General features: G+C 41.3%; 1 protein-coding gene across 1 annotated transcript in view; it reads left to right on the top strand.

The window, feature by feature from the left end:
* Positions 1–19050, top strand: part of SORCS1 (sortilin-related VPS10 domain containing receptor 1) — a 119659-nt gene that overhangs the window by 97368 nt on the left and 3241 nt on the right. The window contains exon 15 of the mRNA XM_015409447.1: positions 12133–12232. Coding sequence (XP_015264933.1) covers positions 12133–12232 — 100 coding nt within the window. The remainder of the gene's footprint in view (positions 1–12132; positions 12233–19050) is intronic.

The following is a 19050-nucleotide window of genomic DNA, read 5'->3' as shown; positions in this document are numbered from 1 at the left end:
GCATTCACACCACACACTGTGGTTCACTGGATTTTAACCTAGTTCCTCCCAGTCATAGCCCAGCACTCTAACTGATACACTACACTGGTTCTCAGGTTGCACCCATATAGTCTTCAGAACAAAGCCATACTTTCTCATCATCAGATTGTTATGCATTAGATGGACAGTTTGCTGTCTTGGATGGTACAGATAACTAAACTCTCCCACCATCTCCCAAGCATATCTCACTGCTATCTACCACCCTGTCTGTTGCCTCTAAATTAATGTGCTGATGTGTTCCAGTGATGTAGTTCCTGAAGCTTATAAAATGACAGTGATAATGTCTGAACTATGTGAGAGTGTCAGGGAGCACTGGGGAGGAGAGCAGTGAACAACTCCTCTTATGAACAGGGCAGCTGAAAGCTGTACAAGGCTTATAAATACTAAGATGGATGGCTGTTAGAATAAGGTTTGTGAAGAGTTGAGATGCCAATGGGTTTATTTCCTGTTTGTTTTTCATAAGAGACATCTTCAGCATTTATGCCTCGACCATCTTACAAGACGCTTGTACTTGATTGTGAGACTTGGAAGAGGGATTTAATTTCTCCAACACAGCACTATTTATCATTCCTTTTATTTAACACTTTTAAAATGCACATGTCACCTATTCAAAGGAAGGAGGCTAAGTTCTAGACTTTTGGTTAGCTGGCTCTCCCTCTCTCTCTGTCTCTTTTTCTGCGTTTGTGTGTGTGTGAGTGTGAGAAAGAGAGAGAGATGCAAAGTAGACTGGAAGAAATGTGACGAAGCTACAAAGTGGCATAGAAGCATATATGGGACTTGTACAATGTTCAAGGGTAATGTTATTATATCTTAATATTTAAATACAGCAGTATGCATTAATTTAAACATTAATTAAGCATGCATTAAATATATCTCCCTCTCCTGCATCCATAGTTGCAGTCTTTTGACACACAGGACAAGCTGTTTTCAGTGAGCCACTAGGGGAAGTATTATACATGTGTGAACACAAACATACACCTGCACAGAAAATGAATTCAAAATCCTTCACACCTACTGCATTCTTACATTTATTATACTGAGTGAAAACACTGGAATGAAATGAAATTTTGTATTGAAACCAAATGCTGACTGTATCACATGTATGCACATTTCATATTCCAATGAGGGATGAAGTTTTAGGATTTTAGGAATGATATAAACTACGGTATATCTTTATCACTCTTAGAATTTCTAGACTACATTTTGCGATATACTATTTTTATTTTTTTTTAAATGTCTAATCCACCATTTTTCCATAGAATTACAACAAATAATAAAACAATTCAATTTGAAGGCATGCTTAAGTATGAAGCAGCACAATATACAATAGAACATTCCATTATTTATGAGCTGTGCGGCTGGGACATTTTGAGGGGTGGTACCTAGGGAAGATGGAGTTTTAGAGGATGTGACATCACATCCTTTGTGATGCTCTAAGAATTTCCCCACTCTGTGGCAAAGTTAATAGATACTGGGCAAATTCTTCCTAGAGTGTCAGCATCAATGTTATCCTCCCTCATTTTTCTTCTGCTCCCCAAATCATCGGGGGCTGGGGATTGGAGAACAAGGACAAGGGTTTGCCTGCCATGGGTGAGAAAATGGCAAGGCTGATGTGGTTCCCCTGCTATGCACTTTTCCTTTATGTTTTTTTTCTTTCTGTTTCCTGTTTTGACTCTCAATTAAAATGCTTAAAATGGCTGTCTTGTTCTGAGTCACAAAAGTAAGCTTTGATTAATGAAAGTTTATGCTGGAATAAATGTCATTAGTCTTAACTATGCCTCTTGACTTCAGTTTTATTTTACCTTGTTCAAGTTTCACTGGATGTTGTCTTAAGAAACAAGATACTGGAACCAGTTTCACAGTTTAGATTTGCCCATGTAAACATATGCCTGGGTAGGATTGGCAATCCTTGTGTGGATAAAAATATATATAAATCAACTGTTGATATGATATTATTTAATTTGCAATTACGTCTACCCTCTTGAAATCTGTGCAATCAACTTTCCTTTAAAACATTGGAATTAATTGTTTTGCCGAATTATTTTAAGTTGACATACGCCACTGGAAACTTGTAGTGCAAGCCCCATTTACATAGCTATATTGTGGCTTGAATCTAGACTAGACTCGTGGGCACTGTGTGCCGTTCTGGTCACCACACCTTAAAAGGGATATTATAGCTTTGGAAAAAGTGCAGAAAAGGGCAACTCGAATGATAAAAGGGTTGGAACACTTTCCCTATGAGGAAAGGTTAAAGCGCTTAGGGCTCTTTAGCTTGGAGAAAAGATGACTGAGGGGTGACATGATTGAGGTTTACAAGATTATGCATGGGAAAGAACAGGTAGAGAAAGAGGTACTTTTCTCCCTTTCTCACAATACAAGAACTCGTGGGCACTCCATGAAATTGCTGAGCAGTCGGGTTAGAACAGATAAAAGGAAGTACTTCTTCACCCAAAAAGTGATTAACACATGGAATTCACTGCCACAGGAGGTGGTGTCTACAAGCATGGATGGCTTCAAGAGGGAATTAGATAAACACAAGAAAGAAGACCCGCGAAACTCGCGGGGGGGGGCGGAGGAACGTCAAACTGAGCTGACGGAGGAGAAACCAGCAGGAGCAGGTAAGCTCTCCCGTCCTCCATCCTGCCGGTTCCTCCGTGTCCTCCACCACCCCCGCTCCTTCCCCCCCCAAGCGAGGGCCAGTGGCTTGCAGCCGCCCGGGACTCGCGGCCGCCCGCCCTCGCCCCGGACGGCTGGCTGGTTCCGAGGTGGCGGCGGCGAGCCTGGCTGCTCCCCCCTCCCAAGCGAGGCCGGCTGCTCCCCCACCCCGGCCGGCTGGCTCTGAGGCGACGGTGGCGAGGCCGGCTGCTTCCCCCCCACCCGCCCTTGCCCCGGCCGGCTGGCTGGCTTTGAGGCGGCGGTGAGCCCGGCTGTTCCCCCCCCCTCGGTGGCGAGGCCGGCTGCTCCCCCCGCCCTCGCCCCGGCTGGCTGGCTGGCTCCAAGGCGGCGGCGGCAAGGCTGGCTGCTTCCCCCCTCCCAAGCGAGGCCGGCGGCGAGGCCGGCTGTTCCCCCCCCTCGGCCGCCCTTGGCCACCCTCGGTCCGGCCGGCTCCGAGGTGGCGGCGGCGACGCTGGCAGCAGAGCGTTTCCTGCGCATGCACAGGAAACGCTCTGTCAGTTTTGGGGGGATTTAAATATCCCACCGATATTTTTGGGGGTTTTTCAATTTTTGTGCACACGTGGGGACCGCCCCACGTGTGCACAAACCTCTCCCTGCCCCCCAGGTGGCCCCGGAGCGCGGATTTAGATATCTGCACGCACGGGGCCAGTTCAGTATTAGTATATAGATATGGAGCAGAGATCCATCAGTGGCTATTAGCCATAAGGTATAGATAGGAACTCTGGGACAAGTGGTGCTCTGTATTCTTGGTGCTTGGGGGGGGCAACAGTGGGAGAGCTTCTAGTATCCTGGCCCCACTGATGAACCTCCTGATGGCATCTGGCATTTTTGGCCACTGTGTGACAGAGTGTTGGGCCATTGGCCTGATCCAATATTGGTATCTCTTAATTTCTCTTATATTCTTATGTTCTCTTTTGGTCTGCCATGGGTGGGGAGAGGTGAGGAAATAGAGCTGTGTGGACATAAGTCCTTGCACCTAAGGAAAGATCAGTCTGGATCCAGCCCTGTATTCATAAACTGAAAAGTATGTGAATATAATTTTAGTTAGTGTTCGTTAATCTTGATTTTGGAAGGGGGGAGAACCAAAGGATCCTTCTACATGCACTATCTCTCACTTGCTGTTCTTTGGCTTGTACTGGGGTGTTGCATGACAGAAGTCCAACTTGATCCAACAGTATTCCTACTGTTGCCCAAGAGTTTGTGCAACGTCTTATGCAAGAGAAACACTGTGGTGGTGGTGAAAAAAGCCGTCAAGTCACAGCTGACTTGTGGTGACCCACACAGGGTTTTCAAGGCAAGAGATATTCAGAAGTGGTTTGCTATTGCCTGCTTCTGCATAGCAACCCTGGACTTCCTTGGTGATCTTCCATCCAAGTCCTTACCAGTGCTGACTCACTGCGTAGCTGCCAAGATCTGATGAGATCCTGCTAGCCTGGGCCATCCAGATAAAAGCCAGGAACACTTCAGATCTATCTATTATGTGAACTTGTGAGGAAGCTCTATGCAATATATTTGGATTGTGGCTCAGTGGTGTAACACATGCTTTTCATGCAGAAAGTTCCAGGTTCAATGTCCTGCATTTTTCCAGTTATAGTATCTCAGGCAGCAGTTGTTGGGAAATCCCTTGCTCTGCCTGAGAGCCTAGAGAACTGTCACCTATCATAGTATGCAGTACTAGATAGATCAATATGGTTCCCTGCTTTTATTGTTCTCTGTCTGGGAAAACAACTTGGAAGAGTCAGCCCTCCTTTTCTCCTCACCCAAATCTGCACTTCTTTGCCCCCAGAGTTTTTAAATAGCAAACATCATGCATTCTAATCTCACCTCCATCATTTGTAGTTTGACCTTTAGAAATGCAAGTCCTATACTACACTAGGTATGCAAAGCTATTTGTACAGTTCTTTGGAACTTGGCACACATTTTCAACATGTGGGGTGAGGTATCTATGTGAGGCTGTGGGGAGATCTTTATGTCTAATTAAGGTCACTGGTGCACGTTTTGAGAAAAAGTCAACCCATATTCAGGCAAAACTACATTAGAAGCCAAATTAATTTTGTTTTGTTCTCTTTGTAAATTAAATCCCCCTTCTCTCTTATTTGTTATTATTATTCATTATATGTCCATTGATGAGAGAATGATAAGCAAAGAATGGCTTCTATTACAAAAACATTTTTTTGCACATTGTGTCTAATTCTGCAAATGAAGCAGATAAAGTCAATGAAGCTCTGTGAAGGACCTAAACTAATTCAGAGAGCTAATTATTTTCACAGGGGAGACTCTTGACGACTCTAAATTAGGTGTTTTGCAATGCTGAGAAGTCTTATCTTTAATATAGTTTGCTTGATCTCAGATGCAAAAAAAACAATCTACTGCCACACTGTTAAAACAGCTGACATAAGTATGAGCTGGGGGGGGGGGGTTCCCGTGTGTGTGTGTGTGTGTGTAAATGATACTCTTGTTAGCCACCTTAAGTACAGGGATAAATTAGTGAAAATAAAACTAGATTGCAACATTAAAATATATCTTTACCTTCTTGAGTATGTGGTTTGAAATCTCCTTTATTTTACAGATTTGTGTGAATGCAGTCCTGCATGTGCCATTGAAATAAATGTGGTACAGGTACCACTCCCAATCGTTTCAGTGGGGGTTGATTAGGAGGAATTGCTTTGGGACTGTGTTCATACTCCTTTGTTGTTGGTTATAGGATTTTTTTTTCTTTATATCCACCTTGGGCATCTCCCTTTCACTGTTTATGTCGCCTTGGTAGCTAGCTAAGTGGCACAATCACCGATTTCTACCATTACTACCTCTGCAGCATCTTAACCTTAGCTAGAAATGATATCTTGGTATACAGAATGCCACCAACAAGAACTATTTTTTTAATAATTCTTTTTATTGGTTTTCAAACATAAAGAGAAAATACAACAATATTTTCCAAAACATGATAAACTATCATAACATAACCAATTCCTTCCAAAAATATTATATTAGCACATATGTCCAGACTGTTAAGTTATTATAACCATTATTTTTATACTTTATCAAAGTTACAACCCTATTAATGAATCCAACATAGTATTTATTTTGTAGTCTTCCCAGTTAATCTCTATTTGAATAAATTGATACTTGAACAGTATTTACTTTTCTAATTATTCTCTTTAAGCAGTTACTCGTCTTCTAACAGCTGTGTCCCATTACACCGGAAAGTTGGTTTTACCTCTTTACTTTTGAGCTTCCCTATATCTTATTCACTAAGCCATAAATCTTATATGTTACCAACCCCTTTATATCATCCTACTTATTTTCAGTAGGTAATTCTTATGCTTCTATCTATTGTTCAGTAACCTCTTCATTATACGAATATAATGTACTGGATCCTTTCCTCCGTTTACAAATATAACAGAAGAGACTCTTTAATTTGACACAGAGAAAAGTTATCAATTTACAAAATATTGTGCACTTTCCCATCATCATATGACAAATACCATACATGCCAAAAACAATATTTATTCCCTGAATATTATCTTTTAGAAGTTATTTTTCTACTTCCATTTTTCTATTTCTTGATATCATACTTCTTAGCCTATGAGTTTCTATACTAAAAACCATTATGTATTTGATTTCCTGCCTAGTTTTCCTTCAAACAGTTCATTAACCAATTGTTTTTATTCATCATCCTCTTATTTTCTATGTCTCCACTCTCCATCATGCCGTTTAGGCTCGCCACCGCCTTCCCTCTGACAGCTAGTAACTCTGACAAGTAAAGTTTTTTTCTTACCCCCATCTTATCCTTCAAACAGTTTTCACTCCCGGTCTTTTCTCAGCCACTTTCTTCTCAAAGTAGGAGATATTCCCGGGGGATTATTTAAAGGCAACTCTTCCCTGTTTTGTGCTTTTACTCCAATCCTCGTTGCTTTGGTTATGTTATATTGTAACTCTGAAAGTCTTTTAAAATGGGTGGTCACAGCTGTAACAAAAACATGGCAGCCATGTTTTGCTCCTCTTCTTGTTCCAGCATCGAGACAAAATGGTCTCTCGCCGCCAACCGCCATTGTTGCAAGGTGGCCGATCGAGTCTCCTGCAACCCAGTCTCTGTCCGGGAGACCAGGCAGAGCCCTCAGTAGCCACGAAGACCTGGGGGACTCTCTAGAAGCAAGAAGGGTCGGGGATACTCAGGAGCATCCCAAGAATTGCCTGTGGCGCCGCGCCACTTACCTGGAAGTCCATCAACAAGAACTATTAATACTTCGACTACCATCCCCAGCATAGCAGTGGTTTTGCCTGGTTCAGGCACACAAGCAGAAAAGTCCTAGCAACAGGATGTAGGGTTATTTCCAACGGGCCAAACAACCAGCATGGATTTGGAGAGTCTTCCCCTATGCTGTTACTGCATTAGCAGAACAAAAACCACTTTTCTTTTCCCTGCTGGGTTTCCTATTGGTTTTTGCTTTGTTTTTGTGCATTGCGCAGCAAAAGGTGGCTTGGAAAAACAGGAAAGGAAGCTTCAAAGTTGGAGTGAATGAACCACACTGGGGATGATGTCAAGGCCAACCTGTTGGTTTTAATCCTTCCTCAGCCATCAGCTCCAGACACCCATACCAGAAGCATCAACAGTTGAGTTTTGGGGGTGGGGGAGTATCAACATCCCAAGTGTGTGTAAGAAAAAGGAAATATATGAAGTTGAGAGAGATTGTATGAAGAAGACAGATGGAAAGAGAAGGTCTGATGGGTATGCATGTATATTATATTTAAAAGACCTTAGTATTATTTCTCTTATATTTGATTAATTTTGTCTATGTGTATTGTTGTGAACTTTTCCACCTGTTTTTGTAGTTGGCACTGCCAGTTCAATTGTTTTTTTTATTCTGTTATGCCATTTATGGGCAATTGTTGCAAAAGGGGGGGGTCAATTTTAATTGTAATCATTCTATCAGACAGTGTTAGTGTAGCTGGGAAAAAAGATTACTGTAGTTTCATCCTGGACAGGGAAAGCCCATGTCAACAACTCACTTTCTGAATCAAAATTGAGCATTGACAAAGTTCAGCTTCCTTACTTTCTTGAGTGATCTGGTCTGTGCAGGTTTTTAGTTCTCTGGCATAGATTCAATTATTCTTTTGCAGTTACGATATCTATTTGAATTAGCTGCTTTTCATGGGTTTGAATTTTTTCTATGGATTCTGACATCTGTGGCTTAGCTCTCTTCCTTGAGTTATTTAATATTTATGGATTTTGAGTTATCTGCTACAGTCTCACTGATTGTCCTTCGAAACAGACATTTCCCACCCCAGGCTTTCTCATCTGTAAAATAGGTAAACTAGAATCAGGGGGGCTTTAGTCACATGGCAACTGGAGCAGCTACCCCCAGCATCATGCTTGGGGGGCCCAGATCACCATGTAGTCAGCCAGGTGCCATGGTTTCTTGCTGGTGGCTGGGAGCTGCATGGCTGTTGGCTGTACAAAAGCCAGAGGAGGGGTTGAGGCAAGGCCTAGGACTCTCCTCCTGCCCTGGAGCTCAATGATCACCCAGCCCATGTAACCTTCATCCCTTGTCACCATGCCATCAGGCCCTCCAGGCGTAGCTGTAATGGCTGGCCTGGCAGCTGTACTGTGGACTGTTGGGGTGGGAATCAGCCATCCCTCAGCATTGTTGCCTCTGTTGGTGGCAACAACTTCTGCCCTGAAGGCTCCACTATCTAGCGGCAGCAAGGGGTGAAGGCTTGGGCCCATGGCAAGCCGGCAGATTACTCTCTCACACAGTGGAGAGAGGAGGCTGCAGCAAGTGCAGCCCATCCCCGAGAGACCTGCATGCAGGAGGCTGAAGAACATAGGCAACTATCTCTGGCTTGCCATTCATGCTGCTGCCCTTCCTCCTTCAAAGAGATGAAGACAGCAAGTAAAAATGGCTCTAAAGACATTTCATCTTCTATCCTGTAAGGGCAGCCGCTGGAAGGTACATAATTTGCATTAGTCACCTCCAGCTTAGAGTGACCTCCTCTCAGCTGTGGGGGGAGGGATTCCCTCAGTCCTCTCATTCACATCTGGCCCTTGATGAAGAAGATTACAGAGGAGCATGTTATCCTCTCAGCGGCTGCCTGTCCTTCCAGCCACCAGCACTCTGAGCTTCCTTTTCTAGAGGATGGGAAAAGAAAGGAAACACCAGCTTGTGTCTTGCGGGTGCATTGGCTGATGCAAAGGCCAGAGTGCTCTGTGGAGCACTTTATTTTAGCAATCTCCACCTGCACAGTTCACTGGGGAAAATGGAGACACTCTGGCAGTTAGCAGCCCTAGAAAAGATCACTTGCAATGCAATCCTATGCAGAGTAATTTCAGTATCCATTCTGATTAGTGGACATTCATTCTGATCCCCCCCCCCCCATGACCACAGATCTTGGAGGCACGTTGTTTTAAATGCTGATGATTTTAGTAATTAGGGCTAATTATTTTATGGATTTTAATTTGATTGTTGTAATATGTTTTAATTTGTAAATCTGCATCAATTGCAGATATATCTATAGCGATACCCGCCCTGAGCTTACAATGTGGGGAGGGCAGGATATAAGTCTAATGAAATCCATCAATCAATCAGTCAGGGAGAATAGACTGGGGTGACTGCATCCATTGCTCTTCTGCTGTCCTGCCTGCCTCCTTTTTGCTATTTGTTGCTTTCTGTTCAGAAAATCAAGTAGGATGACAGGGAGCAGGGAACCTGGCTGTGCCTACCCAGGCAATTAACTACCCCTTCACTCCTTGGTGTGTTTTGTTTACTCAGTGCTGGTGCATTTACACCCACACAGACAAAAGCATGAATTTCCTCCCCTCCACCAGAGAAGCAAGAATAACAAGACAAATAACAAAACAAAAAACTCTTTGTAAGCTGGCTTTTGAACTATCCAAGGGTGCGGGGGGGGGGCTAATTGCTGCAAAGCTAAGCATTCTTCCTTTCCCTACTTATCTCACCTCAAATTTTGCCTGTTTTCCCTAAATATCAGACTCTTGCTGTCTCTCTTCCCCTTCTACCAGGATCTTTTTATAGACTCTGCCCTTTTACTCTGTAATGGTATTGTTTCAACACAACCCTAGGCATGGCTGCTCAGATGTAAGTACCAGTAAGTTCAATGGTATGTGGGAAGTTTTAAGGAAGGGACATACAACCTTAAATCCTGGGCTTGAGGTCCGAAGAGGTCCAGGGACAAATGCAGCTGAAGTCCAAGGATCACAGTGAGGAGGAAAGGGGGGGAGGGGAGCGTGCAGAGTGTTACAGAGGTTCTCAGAAGGAAACCAGGGTTCTGACTTGCAGAGATCTGGATCAGGGATCTGAGGATTAAAGGTTTGAATCTCATTGGCTGGTTTAAAGTTAACTGCTGTCAGACTTTGGTGGGTAAAAGCGGGGAAATACCTTGATTAGGCTATTGTGAGCCAAATTTGCATGGGCACAAAGAGCCTGGGTGATTTAATTAGGTTGAAGTTAACCCGATCTGCATAGACACAAAAGTTTTGAGTGAGTCAAGATCACTCCTGAAACAGGATGGAAGGCAAATTAATGGTTTAAGTCTTGATTGAGTAAAAAAAGGAAAAAGGGGAACTGGGAAGTTGGTTAAGGAATTAGCAACTTCCTTGGGGTAGACAGGCACCTCTGGGAGAAGTCAGGATATTAGGTGGTATCTCCAGTGTTGACAATTCTTTTGTTATTGAGAACGATATGCCACTGAGCCTGGGGAGATGGCACTTGATCAGTTTATAATTCCAGCATACCCTTTCTCTTCTTTCCTGGGATTTCCCAATGTCATGGTTGTACCCAGGAGTTTTTATGAGACTCTCCAAGTTTCAGATCCCCTGGCACTTAGGCTGTAAAAGAGAGTGCCTATTAAAACAACTAAGTCCAAAATAAGAGGGGGACCCTACTATTCAAGGGGAAGGAGGGGTGGGTCCTTACAGGCCAGTATGATGCAGTGTCAGATGATTATTTTAGGATCTGAAAGACCTGGACTCAAATCCCCCCTTTTCAGCATAACTGGCTTTTCAAGGCTGTAGTGAAGATAAAAAGAGGAAGAGGGAATAAAAATGTACAAGATGGATTATGCCTGGTAGTACGGCTTTCCATTGCTCCTTGGTCCTTTCAATACTCATGTATAAGCTATCTGATACTTCAGGTTTTCCTGAAGCTGGTGGCTGCCCTAGGGAAGTGTGAAAGTTAAAAAAAAATGTGCAAGCTGCTGTAGGTTCCATCATCTTTCAAAATCTCATCTCCTCTCTTTCATTTTTTAAAAGTAGATTTGTAGCTAGTGACTGGGTCTGCTTTTCCTTCCTTCTTTATGTATGCTGTTATTTCTCTTTATGGAGCTGAGTGTAGCTCATCTAGAAAAAGAGAATCAGTTGAAGAAAGAAATAACAAAAACCTCATATTTTCAGGTGGGAGAGAAAATAGCAGGCTCTTTCCAGAGATGGTAGACTCAATGTCATCATATGAAATGTGCATTTTAAAATAGTATGGTGATTAGAAGGGTTTGCTTCTCTTCACATTAGTGCAATTTTTGGCGTATAAATGATTTCATCCTTAGTATTGAGGAATAATGTTCTGAGCAATCAGTGGCCAATATAAAATGCAGGAGCAAAAAATAGTTTAATGAAGATTCTAAAAAGATATTGATAAATCTTTCACACTGGGAAAAAGTGAAATTCAGAACATTGATTCCCATCTGAGCATCATTACAAAGTAAATCAACAAAATTAGAAAGATTGGAAATGACCTAAAAAGATGGGAATGTCTTTTTTACTCAATGATTTCTCATTAACCTTTGAAAATTACATGACACAATTACATCATATGATGAACTCATTAACAAGAATAGGTTCCACAGGATGATTGCCCTCAAGTCAACTGTTGGTGAGAAAAAAGAGTGATGTGGATTGGTTTTAGCTCTATATGTATCATTGCATAGGTGGTATATATAGCAATTCTATAACAATAAAGGCACAGTTTGCTGGTTGTTCAGCTTGTGATATAAACCTTTTGCTGCAAACAGCATTGGGAAAACAATCACTAGTTTTGTTTATACCTCAGGGGGACAATAGGTACCTTCAGTGCTCAGAGTATTTAACTTTAAGGTAACTGGCCATTTATTATATATGGTTGGTGTATGACTAGAGGCTGTTACTGAGGATATTGATCAACTGCTAATTAACTTTCTTCATGGTATGCTGCCCCCCTCCCCAAAAATGTATGGCTTGAATACAAAAGCAAACAATGCAATCATCATAACCACACTAAGACTTCTTCTTGTGCTTTTCTCTGAAACATACAGCAATGCCCATTCACTGTTGAAGACAAGCCGAGGCTAGGTGTAATATTGTTCTTGCTCTTTGAGGTAACTCTTGTATCCATTTTTAATAACTGGATTATCTTCTTTTCTCCCCAGATTTCAGAAATATTAGTCCAGAAACTGAACCAAAACTCCATCCAGTTTGACTTAAAACCTGGGGTTAGAATCCTTGTTCATGCTGCCCATTTAACAGCAGGTTGGTATTAATTCTTTAACATCACACTTTTTTGGTCAATCACACCAATGTAGATACTTCCTATTTTTTATATTTGGAATTTTTTTAATAATTAGAAAGGCAATGTAGTATACGGATTGGGATCTAGGAAACCTGGGTTCAAATCACTACACAGCTAGTCTGCCTCTCTAATATATCTCTTTATCTGTTAGTCTTGTCTAGTGTGTTCTTATTCTGCTTTTAAGGAGTGTGCAGCCTAAAAAAGAGATATTTTTCAGATCTTGATATACTGGAGCTGAAAAATATTGTTCCTGGGTTCCAAATATCAGCAGGGTATTTGAATCCTAAGCAGCATGATATTGTTCCCGGGTGGTCAAAGCAATGGTATTCCCAGTAGTCATGTATAGCTGCGAGAGTTGGACTATAAGGAAGGCCGAGCACCGAAGAATAGATTATTTTGAACTATGGTGCTGGGGAAGACTCTTGAGAGTCCCTTGGACTGCAAGAAGATCAAATCAGTCAATCTTAAAAGAAATCAACCCTGACTGTTCCCTGGAAGGCCAGATAATGAAACTGAAGCTCAAATACTTTGGCCACCAAATGAGAAGGGAGCACTCACTGGAGAAGACCCTGATGCTGGGAAAGATTGAAGGTCAAAGAAGACGGGGACGACAAAGGATGAGATGGTTAGACAGTGCCATAGATGCAACAAACATAAAACTGAGCAAACTTCAGAGGACGGCGGAAGACAGGAGGGCCTGGCGGGATCTTGTCCATGGGGTCGCGAAGAGTTGGACTCGACTGTGCGACTGAACAACAAAATTTGAATCCAGGTTTTTTTGAAAGGGTTCCGATATTTTACAGTTCTTTCTTGAGGGCTGGGGAGTTGTTTTTAAAGGTACTAGCACCAAAATTGTAGGGAAGCTGCTGGTGCCTGTCCATTAAATAACCACCAAAATTCAAGTCAATTGAATAAGGTGCCTCCAGACATCCTCTATTGTTTCCTAGGGAGGGAAAAGCACCCACACAAAATGTAAAACCTGAAAAAAAATCCCCCAATGTTATTGCAAGCTATTTCTAAGCCCAACCAAAGTAAACCCTGAGAATCTTAAACTATAGAAAACCCAAGAATCTCAAACTATGTAAAATGTGAGAATCTCAATTTAAAATGCAAGAATCCTCCCCCCCAATATCCAGTAACATGATACAAACCAACTCTAGCAAAGAATGAACTTTTAAAAAAAGACTCAAAACACTTGAAACTGACAGAATCTTATCTAAAGCCTCCTGGCAAGCCGATACCAAGCCCTGACAGACACAGAAATGAGAGGCAGTCCTAGGAGTCTGCAAATACCACCTCTCGATATTCCCAGTTAATCATGAATATTTCTGCATTTTTTCAGGACCCATTTCTTCAGTATTCCGAAAAATCCCGGATATATTTGGGAAACCCAAACATATCCAGAAAATACTAATAAGGTCTTTTTCAGACATATTTAGAGACAAAGTATACCTGAATGCACACCCCTACTGCTTTTCTTAGAAGTGAAATATATAGTTTCCTTTTCTAGATGGATCGATCCAGGTTCTTTGTACTTTTACAGAGATATACCAAAATTAGTTTAAGATACTGCTCAGTATTAACCTTAGATACTTTGGTGCCTGAAGTAAAAAGAGAGTAAAAACAACATTAAGAAGAGGGCCTTCTGTGTGTCATATCAACATAAATCATTCTTTTAATGTGAGGACTTTCATAGCTTCTGTTTTTGTTTTTAATAAAATATATTACTTTAAAACACAATAAAACTTCATCAATACGTATAACAATAGGTATCACAAAAAAGAAAGATACCATGAAACAAATATAATACCTACATACTGAGAAAAGATATATTTTTATTATAATAAAAAGTGAAGTATAGCCTTACCCTTGGCATATAATAATATATAGCTTTTATTTATTATTTCTTCATTTGAACCTTAACTCCGTCCTGGAGCTGAAATCATGCACAGACTGTATTAAGTTCTGAATGGGCATACAGTGAAGGAAACAAATCACTTTCCTAAGCTTACCCAACAGAAAAATATAGCAGATCTCAGCAGAACCAGTTAAGAAGCACATCTATTGATAACTACAGAAGAATAGTAAAATAAAAATCACCTCCCCTATATTACAGTTAAATGAACACCGTTTCAAGGCAAAACCCAAGATTTTACTCTGAGTCCTTTTTAAAGTACTTTTGGGATTTTCAGGGAAAGAAAATATAAACATATTATGAATATGGAAGGTTTTGGCTCTCTACGTTTATTTCTTATTTTATTTATTTGTAATTTTACTCAGTTAAAATATTTATACTACACTTTTTCACCCAGGGGTATATAAAAAGGCTTACAATACTAAAAAACAGAGAATAAATTATAAATAATCATAATGAACAAATACACGCACACATGCACACAGAACACAGAACAGTGACATAGAAATTCCCTGACCACATAACTCTTTGGTATTTAAATGCTCAGTCTTGAACATAGCATAGAATGACTGCTGATGCTATATTGCTTCTGTATAGGCCTTGCTGTACAACCACCCCTTGAACAGCCTGCAGTACTACAAAATAGCAGCAGAGTAGCTTGTAATACGTGAAACAGTATGAGCACTGTAATGCAATAGTGCTACAGTGCTTGGTTTTGAGCTGGCTCAGAAGTGAGCTGCAAACAGCACTGTTGCACTACAGTGAACTTGTTGGAATATAGCACGACATTTGGGATCCTGACTTGGAATATCAATGTTTGGTAGATGAGTAATCAAGCATGATCACAGTCATACAGGACTTATATTTTAAATGTAAAATGTAGATCCAGAGTTTGTGTAACTTGACTCCAAAACATCATCTAATTTGAATTTCAGTAAAATGGCTGACTATGGACTTTCCAGTTCTGATGTTCAAATTCACTTTTCATAACCAGTCTTTGGATGGTAATAATACAGGCTTTCTATTTAGGATTATACCAGTGAAATTTGAGTCCTGTTGCTAAAATCAGTGGCATTTTGATATTAGTCATAAGTTGGACTTGGGATATTTTAGATATAGAAAAAAATGTGTGATTTTTATTTCAAACAAATTTCATTTCACCGTTAATAACTTTGGTAGTGCTAAGTTTTTTCATTTTCATTCCTTGCAGGCTAATTAGTAAAATATGTCATTATCACAGGCTGAGTGCAAGCCTCTGATTTGATAAGCTGCTGCAAATGTGATACCAGTTTTCTCAAGATAGCATTTAAAATCCATCAACACAAACACAATCATATTATTATGACACTGGGAGAAGACTGATGTTTCAGATAATTGCATGAAGCATGCAAGATGTATTTTAAATGGGATCTGTTAACTCCATAATCTTAAATGATTTCTGGAACAAGCCTGCCACCATTTATATTTAAGTCCCACTGACATCATGAAATGTATGCATGAATCCCTGAAAGCCACTTTGACTTCCTTTGTTTAGTTTTAATCATATGACCAGTATTCATGGCAGCCCTAAACATTAAGGAATTTAGCCCAATCATTGATTACCATATTTTCACGATTTCTTTTGCTGGTGCATATTGATCCCTCAGAGCTGCCTTCTAAACATGAAGTTTCTCATGTATATCAAGACTGCATTTGAACCACATGCATCATCTGGTTAATTCCACTAACAAATTCCACTAATGAAAGCATATCAAGCCATGTTTTATATCCATGAGCTGCACTGAATTCTTCTGTATGGATAAGACACGTAAGTCTAAAAGTGAAGTAGTATAACAATAATTTCACATGGCATCAAGATCTCCCACCTGCCCACCCAATGCATTCTCTGGGCATAGTTGCCAGGTATGCTCCTAAAAGACACATAGAAAAGTTATTTTACAATACAACAGTGTCCATCAGAGGTGGGCCTAGGCGAAATTTCATATTCCATCACTTTTCTGTTACTCATTGGGTTCTGCTTAAGTTTATCTTTTTCCTTATTTCACACTGTGCTTCAGAATTAATCTGCAGGGCTCATCACACCTCCTGGAAAGAAGAAACATGTTCCTTATAATTTGGAGGGAGAACTTGCTAACAGATTCTTGCTAATTTAAAATGAGTAGGTTTGGGATGGGACTTTTTCCTACTAATGTCCCAGTGGTTGACCACTTAGAGATGATCCAAATCAGATTCGCCATAATTTGAAGTAGAATGTGGTTGACGATCCGGGCCACGCCCCCAACGTGATTGACGTGGTTGCGTCACCTCTGGTGATGCAGCCACGCTGCGCTTCGGGGGGCAGAGTTCCCCCGGGGCCCGATTCCGCGGTGGTGGAAATCGGGCCTCCAAAGCGGGGGTTTACCCGGCACCCGCCCCCACTTGGCAGCCCTACTGACTGGGTATAAGGTACTTTTACTTGTTGAGTGCTGTAAACATCATACGCTTAAACAAGAAATGTATGTCTCCTGATGTCCATATGTGGAGTTGCTAAAGAGCCCATAAAATGTAGGGACATAGAGCTCTGGAAAGAGCATATGCAGGGAACAACATTATTTTAAATAGCACAAGGGAAGAGTTCCTGTTTGAAGCATTTCCTAAGCCAGGTTTACTAATAGCTTCTTGGGATCATGACTGTGTGTTCCTATAGCCAATTAGGGGCACACCAAATATCTGCATGCCCTCTTCATAACATTGTGAAAAACTACAGGTGGTAAGTAGAAATGCTGCCTTAATTCTGTCACAATTGAACTAAAATTGTTCTCCTAATAGGTAGCTGTCACTGTTTAAATGACCTAATTTCTTTTAAAAATAAAAAACCCCAAAGCTATGTGTTGACATATGCAAACAAAATCTAGGGTTTTGATTATTTCAATTACCTACATTTTTCATAGTGCCTAAAGTTTTGGAGTGTATTACTCAAACATGATCTACTCCATCTATGTTATGTGCCTTCCCAATAAATCCAAGCAAGAGTCGAAGCTCATATTTTCAAGGTTAAACTGCAAAACTGTATTTGTTGTCATTACATTTTCATACTTCATAGCAATGTCAATAATACAATGGAACATTATTTCATTAAAATTATTCCATTGACTGGTAGAGCTTATAAGGTAATTTTCCTAAAGAATATGGTTTTGAGTGCATCTGTATACCTCCAGGGATGGAGTAGAATGTATTTATTGGGGATGGGGTCGCATAATTTTAGCATTCAGAAGACTTTTCCCATGTGACCACTCACTAAAATTCCAATAGGGGAATACATGGAGAAAGGTCTATGAAGACTATAACACATGGAGAGATTCATTTGGAAGTAAGCAGTCTTTTAAGCATCCTGGGCCCAGACCATTCAGGGTTTTAGAAGTTAAGCCAATATTCCAAATTGTGTCTAGAACAGTCAATATGACTGGCATAATATGATCCATGATCTTGGCTCCAGTTTCAATCTGTCTGCTGCAATTTGAATCAATTGTCACTTGTTGTCTTGTTTGGGCCATGTATTAGCTGCTACTTAATATATTATTCTTGAAGCAGGTTACAGAAATGTTTTTAAAATTAGTTAAAACAATATAATGAATTAAAAATTAAATCAAACTGTAAAAGAGCAACTGAAAAGGCATCCAATATAATAGGCTACAAAGTAGGGGAAATAGTAGTGTAAAATAGCTTCTGTGGAAAAAAAGAATTTCAGGGAGGACCTTTTGTAGTTTACTAGGAAATGCTTAGACAAATAAAAAACTTTTCATTTGGCAAACTTTTGTGGGGGAAGAGTATTTACAATGGCCACTTCCACACTGTCTTTTTTTGTCACTCATTTGTCCCTATTGCTTTGTGTCCCCCTCCCACGGGACTACTAGAGAGAGCAAAACGCCTGGGGGGGGGGAGCCCTGAAGCAATAGGGACAAATGAGTGACAAAAATGACAATGTAGAAGTGGCCAATAACTTAGGTGCCACCACTGAAAAAGTTCTGGCTTTAGTATTCACTCACCACACTCCAGAAGGTGACATCACAAAGAGCAGGGCTCAATCAAGGTACTGATCTTAACTGAGAGGTAGGTTGATATGAGAGTAGGCAGTTCTCCTCCAGACAGTCTTCAAAGGAAGCTCTCCATATAACCCAGTTCAATAGCATACTATAGTATAATCCATCATCTCATTTTAAGCAGTGGAGTTTTTATCTTTGGCATGCATATCGATTTCATGTGTCATTTAATTGTTACCAGAACCCGGTATAATTTAAGATCAATGAAGTTGAACACAGACCACAGTGAACAGAATGAGTGCTCACTAAGGACTTTCTAAGCCTCCTGTTTTTGCTGCTTTCCCGAGACTACAAAATTGTGTGTGTATTCAGAGAGATATATGAAGCATTTGGGAGGCCACAATGTGACTAGTGGGTTTTGCTTGCTTGGGGGGTAATGACTTGTGGCCAGTGTGTAGCAGAAGTTAATTGGCCAGAGAAGATGTGTCTTCTGACCAGAGATTCTGCAAGGTTTGATCTGGCAATGCAGCCAGGGCTCTCGTCGGGGGGGAGCGCTCAGGTACGGCGCTCCGGTAGAGAACCTCTAGGGGGCGGGGCAGTCACGTGGTGAAGCCCCGCCCCCTTCTTCAGCCCGCCCTCTGCTTCGATCCTCATTCCGTTGGAGAACGAGGACGAAGCAGGAGGGTAAGTAGCCGGGCCTTGCCTTCCCCGGCCTTGCCTTCCTCCCCCCCCCCTCGATCCCTCTCCCGGCCACATGCAGCGGCGGGAAAGAGAGTCCAGGGCCCTTTTTTACCCTTCCCAGGGTAAAATCTCCCCCACCCCCCCGTTTCTCCCCCACCCCGTC

This window comes from Gekko japonicus, unplaced genomic scaffold (genome assembly GCF_001447785.1).
Source record: "Gekko japonicus isolate JY-2015 unplaced genomic scaffold, Gekko_japonicus_V1.1 scaffold833, whole genome shotgun sequence".
NCBI lineage: Eukaryota > Metazoa > Chordata > Lepidosauria > Squamata > Gekkonidae > Gekko > Gekko japonicus.
The sequence above is the reverse complement of the archived record's forward strand: the minus strand, read 5'-3'. Positions and strand labels throughout refer to the sequence as shown.